This window comes from Peromyscus leucopus, chromosome 1 (genome assembly GCF_004664715.2).
Source record: "Peromyscus leucopus breed LL Stock chromosome 1, UCI_PerLeu_2.1, whole genome shotgun sequence".
Taxonomy (NCBI): domain Eukaryota; kingdom Metazoa; phylum Chordata; class Mammalia; order Rodentia; family Cricetidae; genus Peromyscus; species Peromyscus leucopus.
This window is the reverse complement of record NC_051063.1, coordinates 56,389,033-56,405,120: the sequence shown is the minus strand read 5'-3', so window position 1 is coordinate 56,405,120 and position 16,088 is coordinate 56,389,033. Positions and strand designations below refer to the sequence as shown.

General features: G+C 44.9%; 1 protein-coding gene across 1 annotated transcript; it reads left to right on the top strand.

The window, feature by feature from the left end:
- Window positions 1-14,142: 14,142 nt before the first annotated feature.
- Window positions 14,143-14,511, top strand: LOC114682100 (cAMP-regulated phosphoprotein 19-like). Its single transcript, XM_037203248.1, has one exon. It carries the CDS (start codon window positions 14,156-14,158, stop codon window positions 14,492-14,494), a length of 339 nt encoding a protein of 112 aa, XP_037059143.1. The 5' UTR covers window positions 14,143-14,155; the 3' UTR covers window positions 14,495-14,511.
- The last annotated feature ends 1,577 nt before the right edge of the window (window positions 14,512-16,088 follow it).

Genomic DNA, 16,088 nt, shown 5'->3' with positions numbered 1-16,088 from the left:
AGTACCTGTAGGCCTGTTTTAATCACATGGTAGTGATGATGATGATGATGATGATGATAATGACAGTGATGATGGTAATGATACTCTAATTCCCTGTATGTCAGACACTGACCTGAACACTCTCGCTAAGACCAGACTGTGTTCTATGAGACCTGTCTCAAATGAATAGATAGATTGATAGGTAGATGATAGATAGATAGATAGATTAATAGATAGATAGATAGATAGATAGATAGATAGATAGATAGACAGACAGAAAGAATACAGAGAGAGCAGGAGTAGGCTCTAAGTTGAACAGACACAGTGTCTCAGGAAGACCCTGGCCCAACCCCTAAGTCTGAACCCCAGACCCTGTTGGAGAGCGAATGGCTGGCTGGCTGTGCTGCTTTGGGTAGTGAAGAAGTTCCCAAATGGCTATGCTGGTCCTGTGGAATGTGCTGGAAAATGATCTATGTTTCTTGGGAAACTGTTGCTAGGGAAGTGTTCTGGCTAGTTTTATGAAATCAACTTGACACAAGTTAGAGTCATCTGAGAGGAGGGAGCCTCAACTGAGAAAATGGCTCCATGAGAAAAGGCTGTAAATAGGCTTGTAGGGCATTTTCTTAATTAGCCATTGGTGGTGATGGGCATAATTCATTTTCTTATTTAGTGATTGATGGGGGAGGTACAGCCCATTGTGGGTGGTTTCATCCTTGGACTTGTGGTCCTGGGTTCTATAAGAAAGCAGGCTGAGCAAGTCATGGGGAACAAGCCAGTAATCAGCACCCCTCCATGGCCTCTGCGTCAGCTCCTGCCCCAGGTTCCCACCTGGTTTGAGTTCCTGCCTTGGCTTCCCTCAGTGGACAGTGACTTGGGTCATCTAAAACAAATTAACCCTTTCCTCCCCGGGTGCTTTTGGTCACGGTGTTTCCTCACAGCAGTTTAATCATCACATCCTTCCTAAGACAGGAGGAAGCCTCTCTAGAAGCACTCCATATCCCCAGGGTGGGTATGGGTGCTAGCCACAGGGTCCTGCAAGAGCTTTGAGCTGGAAGATGCTCTGGTCACTAACCTGAGCTATCAGGAGGAACATGACAAAGCCAGGGACTAAACATTTCCTTCTAGAAATGTCTCTCATGGCCCTCTGCTATGTGATGAAAGAAAAACTTGGATCTTCTTTGGGTTTTGGTGGTGGGTGGGTTTTGTTTGTTTGTTTTTGAGACAAAGGGTTTATCTGTGTAGCCCTGGCTGTCCTAGAACTCTCTTTGTAGATCAGACTGACCTCAAACTCAGAGATCCACCTGCCTCTGCCTCCAGAGTGCTGGGATTAAAGACATGTGACACCACCACTGACAAAAGAACTTGGGTGGTTTTTTGGGGGGGGTTGTTTGTTTGTTTTTGGTTTTTCGAGACAGGGTTTCTCTGCGTAATTTTGGTGCCTATCCTGGATCTCACTCTGTAGACCAGGTTGGGCTCAAATTTGCAGAGATCTGCCTGGCTCTGCCTCCCGAGTGCTGGGATTAAAGGTGTGCACCACTACCACCCAGCAAGAACTTGGTTTTTGAGACAGTCTAAAGTACCTCAAAATGACCTCAAACACAACATATACCTGAAGCTGACCTTGAACTTTTTATTTTTCGTTTTTTGAGATTGGAGTTTCTCTCTGTAGTCCTGGCTGTCCTGGAACTCACTCTGTAGACCAAGCTGGCCTCAAATGCAGAGATCCTCCTGCTTCTGCCTCCCAAGGGCTGTTATTAAAGGCATGTGCCGCCGCCGCCGCCGCCGCCACCGCCACCACCACCATGACCGCCCAGCTAAAATTTTTATTACATTCATTTATTACATGCATGTTCTGTGCATGTGTATTTTGTATGGGGTGCCTGTGTCTCACAGCATGTCTGTAGAGGTCAGAAGACAACTCACAGGAGTGGGTTCTCTTCTCCCACATGTGGGTCCCGGGATCAAAGTCAGGTGATCAGAGTTGGCAGCAAGTGTCTTTATTTGCTGAGCCATGTTGCCTGCCCAATCTTCTAATCCTATTACCTGAGCAGCCACGTGTTGGAAGTACAGGCGGCGGCACCATGCCTGGTTCATTTGATGCTGGGGATTAGACCCAGGTCTTCTTGCAAGTCCTCTACCATCTGAGCCACAACCCTAGCCCATGGAGGTCTTTAAAACTAAAAAGTAACCAACACAGGAAAATACCCTTTTCCAACGCATATGGAACAATCCCAAGAATAGTCTGTAAACTAGAGCACAGAACTAAACCTGGGTAGTAAACTGGGTGTGGTAGGAGGTGGAGCAGAAGGATCAGGAATTCAAGGTTGTCCTCAGCTACATAGTGAGTTCATTTGGGCTGAGCTATGGGAGACCTTGTCTCAAAACACCAAATAAGTAAAAAAATGAATAAATAAAGCAATAATTATTATAGAGCTAATCTTCGGCGCCTTCTCCAAAAACAGTAGAGTTGAATTAGAAATTACTAATAGGGGCTAGGAACTCACGTGTAATCTCAGCTCAGGAAAGGCAGAGACAAGAGGATCCCTGGGGATAACTGGGGAGCCAGTTCCTGCCACACTGGAGCAGAACAGGTTTGGTGAGAGACCCCATCTCAAAAAAATACGATGAGTGTTGACTGAAGATATCCTCCACATGCATGTGCACACATGTGCATGCCCCTGCACACCACAAACACACAAACCAACAATAAAGAAATCTGGGGGGGGGGCGTCTTCCTCTCTCACCATTAGGAGCAAACTTCGCACACTCTCTCTCCCTGCTGGTACTCAGCTCCTGGATGGAGCCAAGGCCAAATTCTCTGACAGAGCTATACTGACATCCGCTGAGAGACTCAGCACACTTGTTATATTTAGCACCACTGAGAGGGAGGCAGGTTAGCCAGTCTCGACAGGAAGTCTCTGTGGGGTCTCAGGGTACAGCCATCCAGGAGAAGAAAGCTATGGTGGACAGCTTCTGCATGCTCAGTCAGTGGAGCATGAGACTCTTAATCTCAGAGTCGTGGTTTTGAGCCCCATGTTGGGCACCAGAATATTGTGAGAAATCCAGGGAGTCTATTTAATGAGCCAAGGAATTTATTAGGGGACAAAACTCACTACAGCACAGGAGATTTATCGTAGGGTCTAGGAAAGCCGAGCTATGCCCCACGCTGATCTTCTGCCTGGTCCAAGATCTGCCTGGTCTGTCCCAGCATACAAACCATGAGGGACCAAAGAGAATGCTTTGTACATGCATTCCGGGTCTTAAAGGTCCTGAACGGCCACGCCCCAGGGGCATGGACTTCAAGGTCACAGACAAGTGTAGCAGTTACCTGCTGCTTTCCTGGGGGCGGTGCTTCAAGGTCATAGCTGGAACAGCTGCCCACTACAACACAGGGTCAACATCTGGACTGAGGAAGCAGCCCTCGATACTTTCTTCACTTGGTTTACCAAAGGTGAACCATTCACCAACATCTATACTCAGACCAGGGGAAGGCCTTGCTATTTCTCCAAGCCTGACCCAGGGAAGGCCTTGCAATTCCCATGGGTCTGAGGCATTGGAGTCCTTGGCATGGCTGTGCTCATGTCAATAATACACATTCACTCAGGACTTCGTCCACTCTTGTCTTAGTGAGGGTTTCCATTGCTGTGAAGAGACACCATGACCACAGCAACTCTTATAAAGGAAAACATTCAATGAGGTGGTGACTTATAGCTCAGAGGTTCAATCCTTTATCATCATGGTGGGGAGTGTGGCAGCATGCAGGCAGACATGGTGCTGGCTACATCTTGATCAGAAGGCAACAGGAAGTGGACTGAGTGTCACACTGAGGGAAGCTTGAACAAAAGAGACCTCAAAGCCTGCCACCATAGTGACACACTTTCTTTACAAGCCCACGCCTCCTAATAGTGCCACTCCTCTTGGGGGGCATTTTCTTTCAAACCACCACATTCCACTCCCTGATCCCCAAAGGCTTATAGCCATAACATAATGCAAATATGTATTCAGTCCAACTTCAAAAGTCTGTAACAGTCTCAATAATGTTTAAAAGTCCAAAGTTCAAAGTCTCTTCTGAGATTCATGCAATCTCTTAACTAAACTCCCTATAAAATAAAAATCAGAAAGCAGATCACATACTTCCAACACACATAATAGCACAGGATATACATTACCATTCCAAAACATAGAGAAGGGAGCACAATGAGGAAATGCTGGACCAAAGTAAGACCAAAAACCGGCTGGACAACTCCAAACTCTGCATCTCCATGTCTGATGTTGAAACATTCTTCCGATCTCCCCTCTGTTCAGCTCTGTTGACTACAGCACACTTCCTCTTGAGCTGATTCCACTCTCTGACAGCAGGTCTCCTCAGCAGGTGTCCCACAACTCTGGCATCTCTAACATCTTGGGATCTCCAAGGCAATCCAGGCTTCAACTTCACAGCTTCATGCAATGTCTTCTCTGGGCCTCCATTCAGGGAAACTCCTGACACACACCTGGTCTCAGCAGCTTTCCTTAGTCCTGGGGGTAAATTCCACAGCCCATTTCTTCTCTCCTTTCCTCTAAAGCCAGGGCCACGCAGCAGAAGCTGCCTGACAAGTTCTCAGTGCCCTGATACTGTCTCTCCACCAATACAATCAGTCAAATCTAGCCAAATTAATGAAACCAGGTTTAATCTCAGCAAAGCAACTCCCGGGTGACTCTCCAGGAAAGGAAGCAGGAGAAAAATCATGCCTTGAGTCTGGGGATTGGGTCTTAAATATCCTGTAGATGGGTCTAGAGTAGCTCTGGGGGAGAAGCCGATCCTTTGTGGCCTTTTTGAGGGTAGAGTTTGGAATAGGACTGGAGCTGGAAGATTCCCAACACTGCCAAGTTCTGCTGCTTGCTGGGGCTGGAACATGGCCTCCCTGTTCAAATACATCTTCACTAGCTTTCTATCTTTCTTTTTTTTATTTTTTTTTTTATTTTAAATGCCGAATGCTGTTTATTGAAGGAGGGAAGAGGTCTTAAATACAGACTTACAGCACAATGGGAGAACCCAGGAGGGCAGAAGTTTGCTACCGATGTTTTACAATCTTGCATCTAAACTGTTAACGCCCATTATGCAGGATACACAGACAAGGAACTTCTCTTAAGCATTCAGGAGGGTGGAACCCGGCAGGGAATTAGCATAGGGAGAATATCAAGGTCAAAGTCAGCAAGCAAGGCAATAGTTACCCAAAACGGGGGCCAGGGCCCTACAGGTCCCCCTTTTACTAAATAATGAGTTTCTGACTTAGGTTTTGTGGCACGTCAGCAGGTCACCTTACCTGTCATGGAGATGCCTGCCCAGGCCACACAGGCGCTCTGTCTTAGGTTAGTGAGCGCCCCCAGGCATTACCCGTCTCTGAATACTCATTATCATACAGGCTCAATTGTGTGTGAGCTTCAAAGTTAACTGCTGCCAAAGATCTCAAAGTGGTGCTGGGCTTGCAATCTGTGTGTTTGACACAGAAAATGCCAACAGAGATCCTATCCCACCCATAGCCAGTAGGCGAAAGGCAACTGAGCTATTCCCTTCCTTAATGAGCCTTACTGCAAATTGGAGTCCTTGTAAGATAGTATCCCAAAAGCAAATGGAACTTGAGTTTATAAATTTATAATTTTCAAAGCCAATCAAAATGTATGTAACTATTGAATTAAATTTATCATGCCCAATAGAATGACAGATTAATTAACTGTGGTAGCTACTTTTGCTGCCAGGGTCTCCACTGTGCTAGCTAGCTTTCTGTATTTCACTGCCTAAGCTTGGCTGTCCTGAAACTTGCTCTGTAGACCAGGCTGGTCTCAAACTCAGAGATTTACCAACTTCTGCCTTCTGAGTGCTGGGATTAAAAGCATGCACCACCACACCCAGCTCTAAGCTTTTCTTTAGTTCCTTTTTACAAGTTGGAAACTTGGCTGGGTAGCATCTTGCCCTGAAGTCACCACTTCCTATATTCCATTTCTTAATCTGTTTATCTCCTTGAACACAGGATTTAGCTCCATTTCACTGCCTGGTGCTGTTTTTCTCTTCAAAATTTGTATTTTGTAATTTACCCTGCTCAGCTTGCTCCTTTTCATTATAAATCTTCATTAGAGTTACCACTAATAACCACATGACAGAGTCTACACTAGACTGTTTTGAGATTTCCTCTGCCAACTGAATTAATCCAAAACTCTTCACTTTAGCTTCAGGCAGACTCTTCAGACCAGGGCAGAAGGCAGCCAAATTCTTCACCAAAACATCACTAGAACAATCTCTAGGCCATATATTAATATTTTTCTCTACTGAAACCTCTTGAGTGAGTCCCTGGCATTTCAAATCATTCTCAGCACCGCTGTCTTCCATGTTCCTACTGGTGTGGCCCATAAAGCACTGCTTATAGCATCCCACTGCTTTCCTAACCCAAAGTACAAAAGTCCAAATTCCTCCAAACAAGCACATGGTCAGGCCTATCACAGCAATACCTCAGTCCCTGGTACCAAATTCTTTCTGTCTTAGTTAGGGTTTTCATTACTGTGAAGAGACACCATGACCATGGCAACTCTTATGCAGAAAACATTTGAGGAGGCTCACTTACAGTTTCAGAGGTTCAATCCCTTATCATCATGATGGGGAGCATGGCAGCTTGCAGGGAGACATTATGCTGGCTACATATTAATCAGAAGGCAACAGGAAGTAGACTCAGTGTCACATTGAGGGAAGCTTGAGCAAAAGAGACCTCAAAACCCACCCCCACAATGACACACTTCCTCCAACAAGGCCACACCTCCTAACAGCGTTATTCCCTTTGGGGGCCGTTTTCTTTCAAACCACCACAACTCCCCATACAGGGGATTGGACAGCTCTGGCCTCTGTCTGCATTCACATGCACATAGCCCCACAGACCAGTCAGGGCCCAGTCTATACATCAAGTTCTAGGCCAGCCTCTGTCTGCATTCACATGCACATAGCTCCACAGACTGGTCAGGGCCTGGTCTACACATCAAGTTCTAGGCCAGCCAGGACTTCTGTAGCAAGCTTTCTCATCAGACTTCCTTGGACTGCCAGCCTGCAAATAACAACACAGCGAGTTATTATTAATTATGAAAGAGTTATCATTAATTATGAAAGCTTGGCATCAGCTTTGTTTTTTCCTAACTAGTTCTTATAACTTAATTAACCTGTTTCTATTAATCTACATTCTATTGTGTGGCTTGGCACATCCAACTTGCTCCAAGTCTGTGGGCAAACATGCCTAGTTTCCTCCTCCCAGTTTCTCTCTCTCTGCCTGGAAGTCCCACCTATCTCTCCAGCCTAGCTATTGGCTATTCAGCTTTTTATTACCCCAATCACAGCAATACATCTTCCCAGTGTACAAATTATAAGGATCCTGCTCTCACTCTTCCAGGTTTAATGCCTTACCTCATCAGCAGGCGACTGCATCCCTGCCTTAAAAAGCCACACATAGACCCCCACGCTCTCTCTCTGTGTCTCTCTCTGTCCCTCTTTCTGTTTCCTCTTTGCCAGGCCTGGCTTCTCCATTCCTCTCCTTTCTAATAAAGCCCATTCTAACTCTGGTAGCCATGGCTCGTGGCTCTTCCGCCAATAAACCAGCCCCGTTTATCCTTTCACAAATATCCCACAACAGACTTCTTAAGCTAAAACAAGATAGCACACACACTGCCTTTGATGCATAGAGTGAAAGCCAAAAAACAGAATCTTTGCAAAGCACCTATTTTTTTTTTTTTTTTTTTTTTTTTTTTTTTTGGTTTTTCGAGACAGGGTTTCTCTGTGTAGCTTTGCGCCTTTCCTGGAGCTCACTTGGTAGCCCAGGCTGGCCTCGAACTCACAGAGATCCGCCTGGCTCTGCCTCCCGAGTGCTGGGAATAAAGGCGTGCGCCACCAACGCCCGGCCACAAAGCACCTATTTTTAAGTGTGTTCCACACATCCTCAAAGAGTCTTACACCCACAGCAGCTGGTGATGTAGGACAACAGTGTGACAATATCTCTTTTTGGGGACTATCCAATGACACTTGTTTGCACATAAAAATCTTTCCCAAAGGTGGTTCCTGTGAGGACACATGGGAGGAAGCTTCTGTTTGAGGTGGGGAAGATGGGCAGAGACAGGTCGCCTATCTAGAAGAAAATAAAGAGCCATCGAATTGTGTGCTATGACGAGGTTTTCAAGTTCTAAATACCCATCAAGTGCAGCCCAGGAAGGATCAAAAGTGGGAAAATAAGTCCAGAGAGTAGCTAGGAGTGGCCACAGATGGCCTGCCTACGGCTTGGTCTGAGCCAAGGTGATGGGATTCAGGAGACAAGGGCAACGCACATGTGAAGGGGGACTGGAGGATCACTCCTTGGTTAAGTGCATTTTTTGCTCTTCCAGAGGAACACAGTTTGGTTCCCAACACCCATATCAGGTGGTTCACAAATCCTGATACAGCTCCTGGAGATCCAATGTCCTCTTCTGGCCTCTGAGGGTACTGTATCTATATGGTATAAACTCACCTAGGCATGTGAACATAAATAATAAATCTTCAATTTTAAAAAAGAAAGAGCCAGGTATGGTGGCGCCTTTAATCCCTCCTTTAATCAGGAGGTAAAGGCAGTGGCTCTCTGTGAGTTCGAGGCCAACCTGATCTACATAGGAGTTCCCAGGCAAGCCTGGGTTATAGTGTCCGGCCCTGTCTCAAAACAAACACATGAAAAAATAAAATAAAATAAATATCCAGGTGGTGGTGCCAGACACCTTTAATCCCAGCGCTTGGGAGGTAAAGGCAGGCAGATCTCTGAGTATGAGGCCACCCGGGTCTACAGAGCAAGCTCCAGGACAGCCAGGGATACATAGAAAGACCCTGTCTTGAAAACAAAACAAAAAAACAAAAAACAAAAAAAAACTTAATTTAAATAAAAAAAAAAAGAAAGCTAGTTACAAAAGGGGTATTTGAATGATATCACAACAAAGAAATTACTATTTGAAGTGCTGAACCTGTTAATTACCTTAACTTGATCATTGCTAAATAACACACTGCTGTATCAACTGGTTCACTGTACCACATAAATATGTGCAATGATTATATGTCAATTAAACATGAAGTAAATAAAACCAAGCAAGCAATGGTGAGTCAGGTGTGGGTAAATACCCTTAACCCAGGCAGACATGATGGAGCCCATCTTTGATCCCAACACTCAGGAGGCTGAGGTAGACGATAGGTATCTGTGAATTCAAGGCCAGCCTGGTATACATAGCAAGTTCTGGCTACCCAAGACTACACAGTGAGACCCTGTCTCAAAAAAATAAAAAAGTAAAAGGGAGCGGGGGACTTGTGAAGTGAGGCTGGGTGGAAAGCTGCTAACATGAAGAAGTGGGATGTGGCCCTAAGGGCAGACAGCTCTCCTGTGCCTCTGGCTGTGGTGATTTCACCCCTGTCTTCTCATGTGTGTGTCTGTCTGAGGTGCCTCCTCCTCCAGGAAGTCTTAGGAGCCCAGTTAGGACCCTGAGCTGACATCCAGGTACCAACAGTCATGAGCTGTCTATCACGATGCTCAGCTACGGGACAGCGTGAGGGGCAGGTGCTGGGGCATCTGGGCTCATGTCTTACTCAGTGATACCTGGTGTTATCTGTCCTAGTGTTAGGGGAGAGGAAGTGGGCAAGCCATGGGCAGGATGGGACCTGGCCTTCATGTTATAAAGGGCACTGTCGTCTCCATCTGGATCCACATGAGCAGAAACAGGTCCAGCACTAACTAGTGTTGCTTCTCATTTACCCTGGCCCAGACTCATCTCAGCTTCAAGATGGACTAGCCTGGGAACCTGCTGACTCCCAAGCTTCCCAACATACCAGGATGGGTGTAAGAGGCCCCCTTGTCCCATGCTCTGTGTCTCCACATCCTTTAAATTTATTTACTTTTAATTTAATATTTATTCTATATATATATACATTAAATATTTTTACATAAATACATAAATTTGTGTGTATATTTGTATGTATGTGTGTAGACACATGTGCCACTGTGTGTGTGTAGGTCAGAGACAAGCCTTCAGGATTTTGTTTTGTTTTGTTTTGTTTTTTTCAAGACAGGGTTTCTCTGTGTAGCTTTGCGCCTTCCCAGGCTGGCCTCGAACTCACAGAGATCCGCCTGGCTTTGCTGGGATTAAAGGCGTGTGCCACCACCGCCCTGCTAGGAGTTGTTTACTCACCAGGGGCCCAGAAATTGAGCTCAGGTCATCAGGATTGGCAGTAAACATCCTTTACACACTGAGCCATCTTGCTGGCCCTCCACATCTTTCTTCTTAGGCAACATGAAATTCTGTCGTCTGGGCAGGGCATGGCTGTTACCATCTTGAAATCAAAGAACCGTGGTCAAGCCAGCGGGATGGCTCAGTAAAGACCCTTGCCCTCAAACCCGAGTTTAATCCCCCAGACTCACACAGTGGAACGAGAAAACCGATTCCCTCACGCTGTCTTCTGGCTGCCACAGCTGCGCCATCACTGCGTGTTCCCCTGTACCCCAAAATAAATAAATAACCCATGGTCGTCTGGAAAAGACCTCAGAAGCTTAGGTCCACAAACAGTCGCTCCCAGAAGGGATGAAGGCGAACGCTCACAGGCTGCAGCAGGAGGCTCCGCCCCTCTCTGGGGATGGATGATCAGTCAGCAATTGCTCAGGGGAGGTGATGCAGCTGCCCCAAGAAGCCTGCACTCCTGAAGATAACCCCAATTCGTTTCCAACTTGGTAAATACTTAGGAATATACATACACACATATATGTAGTATGCATGTACATATATGTAACAACAGTTGAAGAAATAGGGGCTATGAATAAGAAAGCAAGAAGGGGATGCATGGGAAGTGTTCGAAGGGGGAACCGGAACAGGAAAATGGTGTAATGATATTAAAATTTGCTTAAGTGTTTTTATTTGTTTGTTTGGTTTGAGACAGGGTTTCTCTATGGAGCTCTGGCTGTCCTGGATCTCGCTCTGTAGACCAGGCTGGCCTCAAACTCAGAGATCTGCCTGCCTCTGCCTGCCGAGTGCTGGGATTAAAGGCATGCATCACCACTGTCTGGCTTAATTTCTCATATACTATATTTTAATCATATTCCTTCTCCTGCTTCAAGTCCTCACAGATCCACCCCACCTCCCTACCCATCTGATTTCATGTTATTTCTCTCAGGAAAAATAAAAAAGAACAAAACAAAAATCCAAAAAACAAAAAACACCGAACTATAACACACACACACCCCCAAGAAAAGCACACGCATAGAAAAGCATGAATTCTGTTTTGTGTTGGTCAATTACTTCTGAATAAAAAAGGACAAGTGCATTAAAAAAAAAAAAATTGTTGGGTGGTGGTGGCACATGCCTTTAATACCAGCATTTGAGAGGCAGAGACAGGCGGATCTCTGTGATTTCAAGGCCAGCCTGGTCTACAGAGTGAGTTCCAGGATAGGCACCAAAGCTACACAGAGAAACCCTGGCCCAACACACACACACACACACACACAGAGAGAGAGAGGGGGGGGCGAAGGGATCTTCACTTGGGGGAATCATTTCTTTATCATTGTCCTCTCTGTCTGGAGTGGACAGACTCCCAGAAAGTCATGGGACACCGGGCTTTCCCATACCCACTGCCCTGCAGCCTCAGGAGGGGACAGGGGGGTCCCTGTGGGGTTCTGGTGTGCCCACTCCTTTCCTTTCTGACCCCATGTTCTGAGGCCTTGTCAACTGCTAGTGTGGATTTTCTTTCCTGGTGAGAAAATTGAGGAATCTGAGGAGCAAAAAGTAGGGTGCAGAGACCAGAATCGGGGTAGCCAGGGCCAGGATGTGCTCGGTGTGCAGTGAGGGGCAGTGCCTCAGTGGCAGGCCCTGCCCCCCTGAGGCCTGTGGTGCTGCTGTAAGAAGCACGGGCATTGACAGTGGGCTGTAGGAAGAGGGAGGCTCTCAGGAGAGGACCTTAGGGCTGACATCAGGCCAAGACACGGTACCTCCAGGCCATCTCAGACTCTGTATTCTCCCCCCCATCCAACCCCCACCCAGCTCTACCCACTGCCTATATCCACCCCTCCTAAACTGGCATAGCTTTGCCCATCTGTCCATAAACAGCGACTCAATCTGTCTGTGCCAGACACCAGGCTCACCAACACTTTCTCCTACACCCAACAGGCCATCAACATGGGTTCTGGGGCCCAGTCACCAGATCCCTCACTTCATCCCACCCTCCAATCCCTTGATCTCTTTTGTGGGGTGTTTGTACACTGGGAAGATGTATTGCTGTGATTGGTGTAATAAACAGCTGAATGGCCAATAGCTAGGCAGGAGAGATAAGCAGGACTTCCAGCAAGAGAGAAAACCTGGGAAGAAGGCAGAGCCCCCAGCCAGACTTTGAAGAAGTAGAATGGGCAGTTCAGAATAAAGGTAACTGGGCCACACAAAAGAATGCAGATTAAAAGATATGGGTTAACTTAAGTTATAAGAACTAGTTAGGGCTGGGCAGTGGTGGTACACAGCTTTAATCCTAGCACTCAGGAGGCAGAGGGGAATATCTGTGAGTTTGAGGCCAGCCTGGTCTACAGAGTGAGTACCAGGGAGGTTCCAAAGGTACACAGAGAAACCCTGTCTCAAAAAATAAAAAATAGGGCTGGAGAGATGGCTCAGAGGTTAAGAGCACTGGCTGTTCTTCCAGAGGTCCTGAGTTCAATTCCCAGCAACCACATGGTGGCTCACAACCATCTGTAATGATATCTGGCTCCCTCTTCTGGCCTGCAGGGATACATGCAGGCAGAACACTGTATACATAATAAATAAATCTTTAGCCGGGCGGTGGTGGTGGTGGTGGTGGCGGCGGCGGCGGCGGCGGCGGCGGCGGCGGCGGCGCACGCCTTTAATCCCAGCACTCGGGAGGCAGAGGCAGGCGGATCTCTGTGAGTTCGAGGCCAACCTGGGCTACCAAGTGAGTTCCAGGAAAGGTGCAAAGCTACACAGAGAAACCCTGTCTCGAAAAACAAAAACAAAACAAAATAAATAAATAAATCTTTAAAAAAATAAAAAATAAAAAATAGCCAGGCGGTGGTGGTGCGCGCCTTTAATCCCAGCACTCGGGAGGCAGAGCCAGATGGATCTCTGTGAGTTCGAGGCCAGCCTGGGCTACCAAGTGAGAGTGAGTTCCAGGAAAGGCGCAAAGCTACACAGAGAAACCCTGTCTCGAAAAACCAATAATAATAATAATAATAATAATAATAATAATAATAATAATAATTAAAAAAAAGAACTAGTTAGGAACAAGCCTAAGCTAAGGCTTAGGCTTATGAGCTTTCATAATTAATAATAAGTCTCCCTGTCATTTTTTTTTGTGAGGTGGTAGCCCAAAGAAAAAAATCTGTCCACATATGGCACCCAGTGTGGGGCTCAAATATCCAAACATAGGGCTTGAGAAAGCTAAGAAAAGTTCTGACAAAGGAGCCAGCTGTAGCTTCCTAGTCCTGCAGTCTCTAAGGTGGGCTGGTGCTGGGTATAAATAAATAAACTGGGTATAGATAATCATAAAAAATAAATAGTTTAAAAATAATAGTGAAGTTTTTAAAGAGAGAATAAAGTAATATTACAAAAAGCCATGTAAAGATGGGAAATACATAGGGAGTTTGGATCCTGTATGGTGCTTTGTTAACTTTGAATTTTTAAGTGCTAATATACAAAAACAATAGCTGCTGAGAAACACTGAGTTATGGAAACTGCTAAATTAAACCAACCCATATATTTTTAAAATGTCTTAACTTCAAAATGGAAATAAAAAAATATGTTGCATTGAGGGAGATGTTATGCCTTTGTTTCCAGAGGAAACAAAAAGTTATGGTTCTCTCCAAAATCAATAAAGATAAGACTTGATTCAGGGAAGACTTCCTGAAGATCTTAGCTACAGACATGAAGAAAAAAAACCAAGGGGCTGGAGAGATGGCTCAGAGGTTAAGAACACTGACTGCTCTTCCAGAGGTCCTGAGTTCAATTCCCAGCAACCATATGGTGGCTTACAGCCATCTGTAATGGGATCTGGTGCCCTCTTCTGGCCTGCAGAGATACATGCAAATAGAACACTGTATACATAATAAATAAATAAATCTTTAAAAAACAAAACAAACAAACAAAAAAACCAAGAGGGGATAGAAGGAGCATCATGTCCGCAGAAGTCCCTGAAGCAGTGTCGGCCGAGGAGCAAAAGGAAATGGAAGATAAAGTGACTAGTCCAGAGAAAGCTGAAGAAGCAAAATTAAAAGCAAGGTATCCACACTTGGGACAAAAGCCTGGCGGTTCCAATTTTTTAAGGAAACGATTGCAGAAAGGGCTAAAGTATTTTGATTCTGGGGATTACAACATGGCAAAAGCAAAGATGAAGAACAAGCAGCTTCCTGCTGCAGCCCCGGATAAGACAGAGGTCACTGGTGACCACATTCCCACTCCACAGGACCTTCCTCAGAGGAAACCATCCCTGGTTGCTAGCAAGCTGGCTGGCTGATTAAAAGAGCTGAACTGAAAAAAAAAAAAAAAAAAAAACAAGAAAGACTACATGACAGGTGACGTGTATGCTGATCCCTCTACTATGGGAACAGCTCTGAGACTGGATGAGACATGATAAATCTTGTTGGCTACAGAGTCCTCATGACTTATCATTACATGCCATCCTTTCATATGGCATGGATGGAGGTTTGGTTATACAGTCCAAAGAAACATAAAGTTAACAGATGACTTTTACCTGCTCAAACATAGAGCAAAAAATGATCTTTAACTGACTTGTGCACACCACACATTCCATACTTGTGTTAATGCAGATATATACATTACCTTTAAAAGTTTATGTGTTTTCAGAACAAAAGAACCAGTCACCAATGAAGACAAGTAGTCCAGGTGATCCAGTCTCTCAGAATGCCTCTGTTGCAGTTTCCTCAAAATTCTGCATTGAGAACAACTTCAAAGTTACTAGTTGAAATGATGCAACCTCACAGACTATCCAGCCAGGACTTCAGATAATCTCTACAATTTCCCATCACACAGAGACTAAACACAAAATATATACAGCTAGTTCTCCCAGGACTTGACCATTATCCCAATTTTCTTGGGTCCCTCAAAGATGCCATCATTCCCAGACAACAGGAAGCAGTTTTAAAGTATACGACACCCACATTCCCAAGACATGGGATGGGTGGTGTTTGGTCATTCAATAGATTATAGATTTTTATCATCATTAAGGGGGTTGGTTACAAGTTGTTATTGACCATGGTCAGGAAAAAAGCTGAACAGAGGAGATTATATTCAGGAATCTCTTTCTGAAGGGATAAAAGGGAATATAGTATAAAAATTATGGGATAAAAGGGTGGATTATTGAGTCTACTTTTGAACTAAAAAACAACTACTAGTCTCAAATAATTTACATTGGTATGAATTTTTATATATTGATACAAATTTAAGGTTATTTTTGTTGTACTGTATATATGTTTCTATTCTTGTTCAAGGTATTGTACCTATGCAGCTCACTTATAAGCTGCATAAGTACAATACATTATTAAATTTACATTTAATAATGTAATATAAATTTCTAGTCTTTGAAAGCTATTTAGAATAATAAAGAAATGCAGGTTAGTAGTTAATCATCTATAACAATCAAACTTATAGCCATGTTAGGTATGTTTTTAAGGTCATACAGAGATATATTTTAGATAATTCCTCTTTAAACACTTCAGAGACCTACAGAATATGGATGGCATTTAAGATGTTTGAATAACATAAGGCTTTTCATGACAGTGAGAATGCTCCTGGCAGCACCAATTTACTTCAAAAGAGGCGATGGGCATGGAAGAACCTCCATATAGAGTTTTCTTTTATTGTGGCAAAGCTAACCATTTGGGCAAAGATCTGCCCTTGCCTCAACTGCTGACAGAATGCTGTCAAACTGGACAAACAGGACACAAAAGAAGGCGACTGCCGAACTTTGCCAAGACAAGGTAGGATAGTCCTTCAAAATTCCTGCTTCACAGAAAAATCTGTCAGATATTTTAGACCTGTAGGCTGAAGATGGATGCCCCAACATTGCAAAGGAACCTTGGGTGACTGTC

Coding starts and splice junctions, on each gene's coding strand:
- LOC114682100 (XM_037203248.1), top strand. CDS start 14,156: ATGTCCGCAGAAGTCCCTGAAGCAGTGTCGGCCGAGGAGCAAAAGGAA.